The sequence below is a fragment of the Saimiri boliviensis genome, chromosome 8, assembly GCF_048565385.1.
Source record: "Saimiri boliviensis isolate mSaiBol1 chromosome 8, mSaiBol1.pri, whole genome shotgun sequence".
NCBI classification, from domain to species: domain Eukaryota; kingdom Metazoa; phylum Chordata; class Mammalia; order Primates; family Cebidae; genus Saimiri; species Saimiri boliviensis.
The window spans coordinates 15,879,735-15,894,642 of record NC_133456.1 but is presented as its reverse complement, the minus strand read 5'-3'; the positions used below and the strand labels follow the sequence as shown (position 1 = coordinate 15,894,642).

The following is a 14,908-nucleotide window of genomic DNA, read 5'->3' as shown; positions in this document are numbered from 1 at the left end:
AGTTTGATGTTTTAATTTTATAAGTGTGATTTTTTTTTTCAAAGGTGAGATATGTATTTTCATTGTCTGCTTTTTTTTACTGAGCGGTATGCTTTCCCATATTCTTAATTGTTAATGGCTGTAAAGTAGTCCATGTATGGATGTATAGTTTATTTAACCAACTCAGAAAAATATTAATGGATTAAGATTTTACTTACTAAATTTTAATAGATGGAGCGTAAAATTGCCTGAGAACCTGAGTTGACAAGGTCTTTACTGGTTTTCTTTTTCTCTTACTATTTTGCTATCTTACTGAGTAAATACTTAAGATTATAGTGAGAAGAGTGCATTCTTTATTCTCCTTTGAGTAATGTCCTGTACTTTGGAGGTTTGAGTCTGGGACCTGGTGTATTGTACATTGGAGGTACAATCCTAGGCACTCTGAAAAAAGAGGCACCTTCCAATTTTCATCCTCTATTAATTCATTGAGCCAACTATCTGCCTGTCTGAATTGTCCACCATCCTAGGGCACCGTTCATATGCTTCTCTCTTACTGAATGTCCCTCGCCTCTCCCACACAGAAGTCTTCACCTTCTATCTGGATTTCCACAGCACTCCTAGACCTCTCTCCCAGCACTTTCCTCTTTTAACCTCATTAATACATAGGGAGTTACTCTTCAGAGGTGGTATACCTCTTTAGTGTACCTGACATACCCAGTGTGTATCTTTTTGGATGGTAATGATTTGCATACTTGTTTGTCTTTTTCACTGGATCAGCAACTTTTCGAGGGCAGAGAATGTCTTTATTCATTGTTTTATCTCCTTTGTTCAGGATATAGTAAGCCCTCAGTGAATGTTTGCTGAATTAAGGACTCTATACCACCACCACCAATTCTGTGACCTTTGTGATAGGGAGGCTCAGTTACCTGTTCAGCTCTGTGTTCCCCTCAGTGCTCAGCCCTGTAGACAGTCGTGAGATAGTTTTGACTAAATGCTGGAATGTTGAGTAGGGGGAAAGAGCCATTCTATTATTATTCTAATTAGCAAAATTTTTCTGTAAAGAGCCAGGTAGTAAATATTTTTGTCTTTATGGATGGTGTATGGTTTCTGCTGCACATTCTTTTTTTGTGTGTTTATAACCATTTAAAAATGCAAAAACTATCTTAACTTACAATGTAAAAACAGGTTGAGGCAGCACAGGCATTGCCTGGGACATGACTGCACATTTTGGGACAGGAAGGAAGAGGCAGCATGTGCCGGTTCCTCAGTGGCCAGCCCTGCTTCATTTCCTCTCTAGATCCTCTGGCTTTTTTCCTGAAATCACTGCCCAGCGGATGCCATTTCTGGGGATCCACTCTACTGTTAAATGCGTTCATTTTATTTTATTGTTTTGACTATACCCACGTTTACCTAAAGAACTTCTGGAGAGGCAGGAAAGTTAAGACCAAGAGCTCTGCTTGAATAAAACGGATTATTCTTTTAGAGAGTACCCAGCAGAGTGGCTAACAAGGAACTGCCTTTCTTGTTTTGTCCAAGAAGAATTTTAAAACTCAGAGACATGAAAATTGGCACTTAAGCAAATTCGAGTGTATTTTTGAGTAAAAAGAGATTGGATGCTATAGATGGTAATATCTCATGTCAGTTAATTGTAATAAAATAATGAGCTTTGTGATGTTTGGGTATGGTAATATCTGATTTCTAGCTCCTGCTGTGGTGTTTATAGAGAATAGAAAACAAATGTAGCATCATCTCTGACGGCTTGTTAGGAAGGAGTCTGGGTGCTGGTTTCTTCCCTGGTGTGCTCTGTTACTGGCTGTTATCCCCTGTATGTGTTTCTCCGCCTGCAGATGAGGCCAGGACTGTTGCAGAGAGAGGAGCTATTCTTTAGGTTCAGCTATTCAAGGAGTTAAACAAAGTAGATCTTTGCCCACTGGCCTGCTGCTAACCTTTATGAACTTCAGACTTTGAAAACTGCACATGCAGAGTTGGGCTAAATATGTCATTACAATATGATACTGGCTGGGTGCTATGGTGTGTGCCTATAGTCCCAGCTACTCAGGAGGCTGAAGCGGGAGAATCACTTGAGCCCAGGAGTTCTGGACCGTAGTGTGCCATGCTGATCGATGTCTGCACTAAGTTCAGCATCAATATGGTTACCTCTTTGAGCAAGAGATCACCAGGTTGCCTAAGGATGGTGAACCAGTACAGGTTGGAAACAGCAGGACAGAACTTTCATGCTGATCAGTAGTGGAATCATGCCTGTGAATAGCCACTGCACTTTAAGCTGAGCAACATAGCAAGACCTTGTCTCTAAAGAAAATGTTACTGACTTTTGTTTTATATATGTGTATATATGCAAAAAAAATACCCTACAAAATATACATAACTTCACAAAAGTTACATATAACTTATGCTTTGTATTTATAACTGATGAAGACTCTGTTTTTCTGTGTGCAGGTATTTTGATAATAGCTTGTATCTGTTATAGAACTATGAATTGAACAACTAATAGTTTTTTATATTATTAAAATATACTAAAAGTGATCATTATTATTTGTATAATATAATAAGAAATCGTGTAGTCCAGTGGTTCTCAAAGTGTCCCTTCTTGATCAGTAGCATCAGCATCACCTGGGAACTAGGAACTTGCTAGAATGCAGATTCTTGGGGCCCAATAGTTGATGCTTTATCAAGTCCTGCAGAAGATTCTGGTGCTAGCCAGAGTTTGAGAACCACTGGTTTAAACCTTAATTAAGCCGGGTGCAGTGGCTCACACCTGTAATCCCAGCCCTTTGGGAGGCCGAGGCGGGCGGATCACGAGGTCAAGGGATCGAGACCATCCTGGCCAACATAGTGAAACCCTGTCTCTACTAAAATACAAAAATTAGCTGGGTGTGGTGGCACGTGCCTGTAATCCCAGCTACTCAGGAGGCTGAGGCAGGAGAATTGCTTGAAGCCGGGTGGCAGTGGCAGAGGTTGCAGTGAGCTGAGATCGCGCCACTGCACTCCAGCCTGGCAAAAGAGCAAGACCCTCTCCAAAAAAAAGAACAAAAAACCTTAATTAAGAGGTTCTTATATTTTTCCTGTAAATGTGCTGGTAAACTGTAATGTTGTCAAAGTATGCTAAACAGCTGAAAACTGGGTCCGATGTCAACAAACAACTTATTTAGCTCTTTGTTTCTTAATATCAACAGGTGACACTTGGACAGAAACACTGGCCTATGTGCTCTTCTGGGGAGTTGCAAGCATTGGAACATTTTTTATCATTCTTTACAATGGCAAAGATTTTGTTGATGCTCCCAGACTGGTCCAGAAAGAAAAGATAGACTGAATTTGTGTTTGTGGAAAGCGGCTTGGCTTGGAAGATTCCATTGTGCAGAACTGGAGTCTTTACTGACCCGCTTTCCACATCAGCCCAAGGTCTTTTTATCGCCTTTATCCAAAAGCACGTCTTGTGCTCTGTGCAGGATGATGACAGAATTGATCGATGTTACTGCCTTGATGGTCTCTTTACTCCTGGAACAGTTATTAATTTGAAGCTATTCTGTAATTAATACAATAACCTGAATTCAGCTTGCAGAATGGAAGCTGAATCTGTTCATTGGATTCTATTGATTATCAATTTAATCAGCTGTTACAGAATGAGTAATATATTTTAAAAACCTAGCCTCTTTCATTATTTAAAACAGTAAAATTATTTTTGTAGCTCAGTTTCATTATTGTCATTGTAGAAGCAGTCACTGTTAGCAGGCATACTTTTCCACAAATCTTTGGACTTTTCTTAAAAGTTCAATAATAAGCTAACTGTGTTTATAAAATGTAAGTCTCTTACAGACATCAAGTAGTTTGATGAGACAGTCTGTGACTTCATCATAGGAAAGAGGAGAATGAGGTCTGGGGTTCTTTATAGTTTCTGGTGGGCCGCCTCATGGTGTGAATCAGCTTGAACTGCCAGTGCACCAGCAGTTTAAGTGTGATGAGAGAATTCAGATGTACTTTATCTTTTTTAAAAAGTGTAAATAAAATCAAAGAATGTAAAGTCTATCTCTTATGCTAGAGGTCCAAAGCTGCCTCTGTTTTAAAGATTGTCCTAGTGTGGAAGATGCCCATGACTGGTCAGCTACTTCTTCTATACATTTGGGTTTCTTTGAGGGTCACTCATTGAGACATGCAGGCCTCTGAGAGGGTGGTGTTCTAGATTTCATATTGCACTTGGGGGGCAACAGCTGCTTTTCCATGCATGGTACTCTTGATGCTTTCACTCTGTCAAGGATTTTGTTGGCCATCAATAAATGTGTCTAAAACTTAGTGCTTCCAGGTAGTTACAGTTCTCCAAATCAAGGACCAACTTAAACTTTAATTTATGTGCAAAAACAAACCTGAAAAATATGCTTCAGAAACTGTGCATAGGTCTAATTTTAAGTCAGGTTGTATATTCAAATTGTAATTATGAGATTTAAATATTAGAACAGTATGTAAGGTAGTGTAATTCCCACTATTTTAAAACAATTCAATTAAACACTGCTATAATATTTCAGTGTTGTGCTTGAAAATATGTACAGTTTTTCAATATTAATACCTTATGTTGTCCTTAAATATTTCTAAAAGCGCCTTTATTTCAGCATTACCTTTTTTTCCAACATTATCTTTTATAAAACATTAATACAAGTTGTTACTTTTAGAAACTCTGAAGGAAATAATAGCTGGAAAACCCTCTGTAGCTTAAAATCAGTCATTAAAACTTACAATAGGGTAAGTAAATATAGCCACCTGTTAATATGTAAATAAGCATAATTTGTTCCAAAGATGGAATATTGAAACTTAGTTCATGTCTGCTGTAATATATTATTTAAATGCTACTGGGCATTTCACTTAAAGAACTTATTGTCAGCAATGACAACAAAGACCAAATCCAAACTGCTAATGTGGCTGCTTTGTAGGGAATGGAATAATATAAGTGTGTTAGATCTTAAGGTATCAGTATTTCAGAATCCTGCAATGATTTCATTTCTAAATTCATGTACTGTATGTCCATAAGTGAAAATAAAATGTCATATTCTTTTTTAACTACTGTTGGTATCATTCATGTACATTAAAAGGTGATGCTTTTCTTTTTGATCTTAGAATATTAGAAATTATGCAAAGTGATATGGTTTGGCTCTGTGTCCCCACCCAAATCTCATCTCAAATTAGAATCCCTACATGTTGAGGGAGGTACCTGGTCGGAAGTGATTAGATCATGGGGAGGGGGTTCCCGCATGTGGTTCTTGTGAGTTCTCACAAGATCTGATGTTTTAAAAGTGTTTGTCATTTACCCCCTCGCTCAGTCTCTCTGTTGCCACCATGTAAGATGTGCTTTGCTTCCCCTTCACCTTCTGCCATGATTATACATGTGGTGAAGCCTCTCCAGCAGTGCGGAACTGAGTCAAACCTCTTTCCTTTATATGTTACCCAGACTCAGGTAGTTCTTCATAGCAGTGTGAAAACTAATACACAAAGCAATGCATGATCATCATAGAAAAATTAGAGTAAGCAAGAAAATGAGTAGCTTCTGCAAGTTTGCTTTCCAGTTATGATCACTTAAGACATTTTGTGTCTCCTTATCATTATTTTTTTTAGTTATAGGGAAACCCAGGGAAATAGTAATGTGTAATGTCCATAAAAATGTGTCCCCCACCTTCAAATTGTAATTTGTCTTTCAAAATGGTATGAATCCCAGCTGATAAGTGGGAAAATATTGCTTACTAGAAAATGACACCTTTACAGGAAGGTGTCAGTGAGTGTGAGGGAAATAGTGACATAAACACATTGGTACCTGGTGATGGCAGCAGCGGGCTCTCTGGAGTGGCTGCTGGCATTGTGCTGACCACAGTGGGGAGGTGTGAGTGGTGGCGGCAGAAGCGGCTGCGGGAGCAGCAGTGGCAGTGGTGAGACCCATGTTCCCCACGTTCCCTGTGCCCCGTGTTCCTGAGGCAGTGGTGACTGTGCTGCCCCCACCTACATGTGGCTGGGTGGGGCCTGCCTCCAGGTCCAGAGCCTCCACTGCTCTGGACCCTGGTCCCTGTCACCACCCCTGTCACCTGCTGCTGTGGGAGGGTGTGGGGAGGAGATGGACAGTCCCTGGAGCCCGCTGCAGGGATGCCCCCTGAGCCTGCCACCATGGGGGCTGCCATAGTGTGGCCAGGTTGAGTTACCTGCTGGCTTGGGGAGCAGAGTGGTTGTGTATGGAGGAGCAGGCAGAGAGGGGCCTGAGGCAGAGCTGGGCCTAGGGTAGTGCCATGTTTGCACATGGAGCATAGGGGCTGGGCCTGGGGCGCAGAGCTAGGGCTGTCCTTGGGGGCCTGGGGTGGGAAGTGGGAATGGCGCCCACTTCAGGGACCCAGCCAGTGGCATGGCCACCATGCCCTCTCTGCTGACTGGTGCTGTATTCCTGTGCCTTGGGAGGAGGCTCTGCACAGGGCTGCCTGGGGCTGCCCCACAGCAGGGTGACCGTGGAGTCTGATGCTCCTTACCACCAGACCCAGGGCTTGCAATTCGCTCCTGGGGGCACCTCTGCTGACTGTGAGCCAGGCGAGGGGGAGCCCCAGGCCACCCCTGAGCACTGGGGCCACAGGAAGAACTTACGGTGATGTCACCCCTGCCCCAGATGCTGGCATGGGACCGGCGAGGACCTGGAAACCCCCAGGCTGGGAGGAGGCATGGCCAGGGCTGCCTGCAAGTTCTGTGGAGCAGGTACGAGCCTCGCCCTTCCAGGCGCAGGACCTGGACATCTCCACACCCTGCACCCTCAGGAGCCCAGTCTCAGAGTGGGGTTGGGGCCAAAGCCAGGCATTAACACAGCTTGGCAGGGTGTGTGCACACTTGGGGCAGCACTGAAACGCCAGCCCCTGCCACCTTGGCCCCCTCTGGACTTTGAGCACCAACAATTGCTGGTGGAGGGGAGGGGCAGCTGAGGGGGAGGCTAAGGGTGTCTTGGCACTGGCCTGCAGGTGCCCCTTGGCTCAAGCAGTCTGGGCCCCATGGATGGCTGCAGTAGGCACACAGGCTCCTGGGCAGAAGTGGGTGGGTCCTTGATGAGGCCCCATCTTCAGGACAGCCCCCTGGAGGCTGGGGGCTGGGCTGCCAGTCCCGTGGACCTGACTGGATTGGAAACCTAGTGTGCCTTTTCTGGTCCTGCCCATGGCCGCCCATGGGCCAATTGGCATGCACTTTCTCCCTTCTGAGACCTATAAAGGCCCTGGGATCAGCCAAAGCAGAGCAGAGACAACAGGACAAACAGCTGAGAGAAGACCTACCCTCTCTGCTGATAGCTGAACACTTGTTGGGATGACCCACCTGGAGAGAGGAGCTACCCTCTCTGCTAGGAGCTGAACACTCATCAGAACACGCTGGCTGCCGAAAGCAGCTACTCCCTGTGGGTCTCCGAGCTGTTTTATCACTCAGTAAAGCTCCTCCTCGTCTTGCCCACCCTCTACTTGTCCACGTACTTCATTCTTCCTGGCCACGAGACAAGAACTCGGGACCTGCTAAATGGTAAGGCTAAAAGAACTGTAACACAAACAGGGCTGGGACATGCCCCTTGCTCACCACATTGTGGAAGAAGAGGAGAGAAGACTTGCAGCTCTTTGGGGAACCCAGACCTGGAAGTTCCCCGAGTCAGGGCTGTGGCTCCCTCTTTGGGGTCCTGCAGTTCCTAGCATCTCCAAGCTTCTGGGCACCATCATGTTCCCCACTGGCAGCCATGGAAGCTGCTTGCAGTGTGTGCCTGGTCCAGCCGCAAACCTTGCAGAGAGCCTGCATCCACGCTGGCACTTGGAGCTGCGTGCTCCACTGCGGCAGCCGGTGTGTCTGTGCAGTGGCTGGACCCCACACTTACACACCCCTTGTCACTCCACACCTGACTTGCCTTTGGCAGGCATGGGATCCAGGCGAGTAGTGCAAGTTGAGCTCAGCCTGCTCAAGATTAAGCTGGAGCAGGATCCACTTTAAGGATTACTCTGGTTGTTGGCAGGTGTATTAGTTCATCAAGACACACCCAAGACTAAGCAATTTACAAAAGAAAGAGGTTTGGCCAGGCGCAGTGGCACATGCCTGTAATCCCAGCACTTTGGGTAGCCAAGGTGGGCAGATCTCAAGGTCAAGAGATCGAGACCATCCTGGACAACATCGGGAAGCCCCGTCTCTACTAAAAATACAAAATGTTCTGGGTGTGGTGGTGCCACCTGTAGTCCCAGCTACTTGGGACTGAGGCTGGGGCAGGAGAATTGCTTGAACCCAGGAAGTGGAGGTTGCAGTAAGCCAAGATTGCGCCACTGCACTCCAGCCTGGCAACAGAGTAAGACTGTCTAAAAAAGATAAGAAAAAAAAAAAAAAAGGTTTACCTGGACTTCCAGTTCCAAGTGGCTGGGGAAGCCTCACCACCATGGTAGAAGGCAAGAAAGAGCAAATTACATCTTACTTGGATGATGGCAGGCAAAAAATGAGAGAATGAGGAAGATTCAAAAGTGGAAACCTGTTAAAACCAAATCTCATGAGACTTATTCACTACCACTAGAACAGTATGGGGGAAACAGCCCCCATGATTCAGTTAGCTCCCACTAGGCCCCTCCCACAACACATGGGAATTCAAGATGAGATTTGTGTGGGGACACAGCCAAACACGTCGGCTGTTGGACTGGTCCACGTGCTGGTTGTTAGCTGGAAGCCTCCCTCAATTCCTTGCCACATAGTCCAGTTCAGCATGACACCTTGGTTCATCAAGTCAGCAAGAGTCTGCTAGCAAGGAGGAAGTCACAGTGTCTTTTGTGTGTGTGTGTGTGTGTGTGTGTGTGTGTGTGTGTGTGTGTGAGACGACGTCTTGCTCTGTTGCCCAGGCTGGAGTGCAGTGGTGAGATCTTGGCTCACTGCAACCTCCACTTCCGGGTTTCAAGCAATTCTCCTGCCCCAGCCTCTGGAGTAGCTGGGATTACAGGCGTGCACCACCATGCCCAGCTAATTTTTTGTGTTTTTAGTAGAGAAGGGGTTTCACCATGCTGGCTAAGCTGGTCTCGAACTCCTGACCTTGTGATTCACCTGCCTCAGCCTACCAAAGTGCTGGAATTACAGGCATGAGCCACCATACCCAGTCTGCAGTGTCTTTTGTAACTTAATCTGGTAATTGTTATCCCATCACTTTTACCGTAGTCTATACACTAGAAGTCAGTAGGTACAGCTCATTCAAGAGGAGGGGATTACATGAGCACGTGAATACCAGATGGCGATCTTCAGGGGCCATCTTAGAAGTCTGCTGACCGTAGTCAGTAAGGAGAGAATACAAAGGTAAAGTGCAGAGCTATTGCTGGAGGGAGTCAGGTGGCCTCCTGGAGGAGGTGGGGCTTATGCTAGGACCTAGGTGTTCTGGTTATCTGATGCTGTGTAGTAAATCAGCCCGAGAGAGAAAGAGGGGAAGGGAAAGATGGAGTAGGGACATAGACACAGCAGGTGTGCCACGAACACCCCATCCAGGGCAGCTACTTGAGTTCCCCAGAGCCAAGGCACAACTCTGCTGTTATCCTCAACTCCTGGCTACGTTTCCTTCTTTGGAAGGAGTGTTGGGAAAGGCACCTAGCTTGCAAGAATTCAGTACACCACCTCAATCTACAACTTTACTGTTTCCCTCTATATGCTTTTGAGCATCTGGAGCATGGTTAGGGAGAATAGAACCCGCACCTTGGAAGCCCATGCTCTCCTTCCCACTGCCATTCCTGTGTCTTCCCAGAGATGACCACTGGCCTTACATTCCTCTCTAGTTTCGTACATATTATGTATCCCTAGATGCATAATATCTATATAATGTATATGTAATATCTGTATTGATTAGTTTTGCTTGTTTTTGAGGTGTCTAGAAATGGTATCATTCTGTATGCGTGATACAGCTGGCCTTTGAATTCCGCGTTGTTCTACGATTCATCCACACTGATGGTTATAGCTGGAGTTCACCCTGTTAACTGTTGTTTACCTTGTTTGTTTGTTTGAGACAGGGTTTTGCTCTCTTGCCCAGGCTGGAATGCAGTGGTACAATCTCAGCTCACTCCAACCTCCACCGCCCAGATTCAAGCAATTCTCCTGCTTCAGCCTCCCGAGTATCTGGGATTACAGGCAAGTGACATCACACCCAGCTAATTTTTGTATTTTTAGTAGAGACAGGGTTTCACCATGTTGGCCAGGCTGGTCTTGAACTCCTAACCTCAAGTGATCCACCCACCTCGGCCTCCCAAAGTGCTGATATTACAGGCATGAGCCACCGTGCCCAGCCAACTGTTGTTTACTTTGAATGACTATATTACAATATATGTATTTATTTGGATCTGTTTATGACTTACAGTTCATTTTTTGTCCAGTCTAATATTGATGGATATTCTGGTGGTTTGTTCTCGCACTAGGTACTGCTGTGAGCATTTTATGTCTCCAGCTCACACAGGAAAGTATTTCTCTATGCTGCCTGCCTAGTGGTAGAATTCTAAGCCGGAAATATATAAGGGAACATGAAATTCTTTTCTAAATTTCTTGTGCCATTTATAGTGTTGCCAGTTCCACATTATCACCAATGCTTGGCACTGGCAGACTTGCTAACTTTTTAATCTGGTAGGTATAAAATTAGTGTCTCATTTGGCATTTCTCAGATCACTAATGAGACTGAGGATCTTCTCCCAGTTTTGACATTCTTTATCTTTTGGAGAATAATTCTTTGTTATATATACTACAAATATCTTCTCTCTGTTTTTGGCTTGTCTTTTCATTTTCTTATGGTGACTTTTGATGAAAGAAGCATATAAATAGTGTTGAATTTACCAGTGTTTTCCTAGCACATTTTGTGCTTATGTAAGACCATATGATATCATCTGACAGAGAGTCCGGCTTTTTTTTGGGTTTTGTTTTGTTTTTGAGACAGTGTCTTGCACTGTCACCTAGGCTGGAGTGCAATGGTGTGATCTTGGCTCACTGCAACCTCCACCTCCCAGGTTCATGCTATTCTCCCGCCTCAGCCTCCCAAGTAGCTGGGATTACAGGTGCACACCACCACACCTGGCTAATTTTTTGTATTTTTAGTAGAGATGGGGTTTCACTATGTTGGCCAGACTAGTCTTGAACTTCTGACCTTGTGATCCACCCAGCTCCACCTCCCAAAGTGCTGGGATTACATGATAATGTGAGCCACTGCGCCTGGCCTCAGCATTCTTTTTCCTCTAGATAGCCAGTTGCTAAGAATGTTCTTGCATCTTGGCCCTCCTGGTCTAGAGTGCCACCCCTGTTGTCTCTCAAGTCTCCTCTACTTCTGAGTGTTGGGGCTTTCTATTCTCATTGATTTGCCTATATGTGTCCACTGCTGAGAACTCATCTTGCAGGATGTTTCTGTCCCTGCTGTGAGCCCTGGGCTCCTAAGTCTGTTAGGTAAAGAGCTTGATGTAATGCATTGTCCTGACCTGCAGTGCAGTTTTGGAGAAATGTGGGTTCTGTGTTAACACTTGTTTTCTGACAGTGGATCTGCGGTGAGAACTGTTTGCAAACACTGGATTACACAGTTATCTAACCTGCAGGACTTGTCAGAGGTTTGAAAAGCCCCTTCCTAGAGGAGGTATCCGGGGTGCAGCAGCACCCAAACTTTTTAGCCTATGGAATCTTCTGTTCCTAGAACATCTCTTAGGACCAGCCTTCCGTGGGATTCATTTTGTGCAAGGCCAGCATGGAGGTGACAGCTCTGGCCTTGAAGCTGAAAAACATGGGCTGCAATCTATTTGGACCTCACTTGAGTGTTGAATCTGATGGCCCCTTAATTATAAATGTTAAAATTCTCATCCAGGTGGCAGTTCCCTAAGATCCGTGCACATGCACATGCACGTGTTCATACACCTGCTGAGAGGTCCGGGTAAGTCTGTGAGTGGGGAGTCTTCCTTGATGTCCAGCTCTCATCCTTCCCTGCCTCTGGCCTCGTTCCTCTGGACTGGACATTCATGCAGAAGCTCCCTGATGTGATCTCACTGGGCGACCAATTACTAAAGGGGCTGTGACACGTTTCAATGAATTTCCTGGTCCCAGGTAAAGGAGTTAGATGGTCTGTTTGTTCCTAATACTTTCCTTTATAGATTATTCTGAGCATGAATTTGCTTTTTGTTTTAGTTTTAGCCAAAGGTCCAGGTGTTCATCTTTCTCCATTCACCATTTTCAGTAGTGCATGCCTCTTGCCCCTTTATTATTCTAGTTGTACAGACCTAAAGAAAGTATCATCCACTAAAATACTGTTACCATTTTGTGTTCTAAACCAAGCTGCTATTAGAGTTGGGTTCAAATACAGATTGACATTAAGAAAAGTAGAAACTATAAGTGGTGAGGCATGTTTAGCAGAATTCAGGATGTTCTCTCTGAGCTTCTGGGACCACACATTCTCCTGGGCTTTATTTTTTTAAATTTTGAGACAGGGTCTTGCTCTGTCACCCAGGCTGGAGTGCAGTGGTGCAACCTCTGCTTCCCAGGCTCAAGTGATCCTCTTACCTCAGCCTCGCGAATAGCTGGGACTTCAGGCATGCATCACCAGATGTGGCTAATTTTTGTGTTTTTTGTAGAGATGAGGTTTTGCGATGTTGCCCAGGCTGGTCTCGGATTTCTGGGCTCAAGCGATCTGCTGGCCTGGGCCTCCCAAAGTGTTGGGATGACAGGCATGAGCCACTGCACCTGGCTGCTCCAGTCCCTGTTGATCTCCTCTCTCTACTTCACAATGCTGTGAGTCAGGAATGCAGGCATGGCTTGGCTGAGTGATTCTTCTGTTCCAGATGGCACTGATGGAGGTCACTCGGTGGCATTCATCTGACAGATGGGCTGGTCTGTCTGGTCCAAGCTGGTCTGGTGCCAAGGATGGCTGGAAGGTGGACTCAGCTGGTCCTGTGAGCTAGAGCACAGCATGGCCACATGATCCAGCCTTGATGTCAAATGGTGTCCCTTCCATCACATTCTTTTGGTTGAAGCAGTCACAAGCCCACCTAGATACACGAACCATATCCCTCTGTGGGAGAGGTGGAAAAGCGCATGTGGCCACGTCTGAAAACACGTTGGGAGTTCAGTAGGCCTTGGTCACAGGCCATCTTCTTCATGTATGCTCACCCTGGATGACCTCATTTAGACCTTGGCTTTAACTAACATCTCTCCACTGTGCCTCCCAAATGTATGTCTCCACCCCAGATGTAACCCAAACTCCAGATTCTATGTTTAACGGGCTACAGGATATTTCCATCTGATTTACAGACATTTCAAACTTCACATGATCAAACCACTCTTGATTTTGACCAGCTCCATTCCCCACTTTCCTTGTCTCAGGAAATGGCACCAGCATCCACCCAGCAAGTGAAGCTCTTTACTCCGTTTTTCCCTCAACTGGGCATCCAACCCGTCAGCAAGACTTGGCAACTTTCCCTCCAAAGTATAAAGCTCAAACTTGCCTACTTTTCTCCATATCCATTCCCACGTCCACACTGCCAGCATCTTCCGTAGGTTTACTACAGTCGCTTGTGGAGTGACTTTCCAGCCTCCCCGTATTCTCCTCTCCCATCCATCCTCCACGGCAACAGTGATCTTTCTTTTTTTTTTTTTTTTTTTTTTTTTGAGACGGAGTTTCGCTCTTATTACCCAGGCTGGAGTGCAATGGCGCGATCTCGGCTCATCACAACCTCCGCCTCCTGGGTTCAGGCAATTCTCCTGCCTCAGCCTCCTAAGTAGCTGGGATTACAGGCACGCGCCACCACGCCCAGCTAGTTTTTTTGTATTTTTAGTAGAGACGGGGTTTCACCATGTTGACCAGGATGGTCTCGATCTCGACCTCGTGATCCACCCACCTCGACCTCCCAAAGTGCTGGGATTACAGGCTTGAGCCACCGCGCCCGGCCAACAGTGATCTTTCAAATATAAATCAGATCTTGCCATGCCAGAGCCCACAGTGAACCCTCAGTGACACTGTTTCTCTTCAAGGAAAATGAAGCTCCTTGCTGTGGCCTTTGAGGCCTTATGTGATCTGGCCCCTGCTCACTCCTTCAAGCTCACCTCCCATCGCTCAGATTCCCATTCCAACCACAGGCCTCTTCCCTGCTCACCTCTCCTGGACACACCTTCTAGGAATTTTAATGACTGGTTCATTCTTCTTCAAATTTCAGTTCACAAAGCTCCTCAACTGCTTAATTAAAGTACTGTCCTTTTAATGCCACCGCATTGGGCCATTTATTTCCTTCTTAGAAATGATCACAGTGTGGTGGTTCATGCCTGTAATCCCAGCACTTTGGGAGGCCGAGGCGGGTAGATCACGAGTTCAGAAGATCGAGACCATCCTGGCCAACATGGTGAAACCCCATGTAAAAATAAAAAATTAGCTGGGCATGGTGACGTGAGTCTGTAATTCCAGCTCCTCAGGAGGCTGAAGCAGGAAAATTGCTTGAATCCAGGTGGCAGAGGTTGCAGTGAGCTGAGATCGCACCACTGCACTCCAGCCTGGGCGACAGAGTGAGACCTTGTCTCTACTAAAAATACAAAAAATTAGCCTGGTGTGGTGGTATACGCCTGTAATCCCAGTTACTTGGGAGGCTGAGACAGGAGAATCACGTGAACCTGGGAGGTGGAGGTTGCAGTGAGCTGAGATTGCGCCACTGCACTGTAGCCTGCGCAAGAAGAGCGAAACTCTGTCGAAGAAAGAAAGAGAAAGAAAGAAAAAGGAAGAGAGAAAGAAAAAGAGAAGGAAAGAAAGAAAGAAAGGAAGGAAGGAAAGGTCAGGAGGAAATGAGGGAAGGAGGGAGGAAGGAAAAAAAGAGAGAAAAAAAGAAAAAGAAGAATCGCAGTCTATAATCATATTAATTGAATGTTTTCCCTAACTTTTCTTGTGGAATCTCTCTCATCTTCTTTTGATAGACTGCAT

General features: G+C 45.5%; 1 protein-coding gene across 1 annotated transcript in view; it reads left to right on the top strand.

Moving 5' to 3' along the window:
* SACM1L (SAC1 like phosphatidylinositide phosphatase) overlaps positions 1-5,046 on the top strand; it is a 55,602-nt gene extending 50,556 nt beyond the window's left edge. Inside the window, exon 20 of the mRNA XM_039477239.2 lies at positions 3,174-5,046. Within this exon, the coding sequence (XP_039333173.1) occupies positions 3,174-3,310 (137 nt within the window). The 3' untranslated portion in view covers positions 3,311-5,046. The remainder of the gene's footprint in view (positions 1-3,173) is intronic.
* Positions 5,047-14,908: the final 9,862 nt, after the last annotated feature.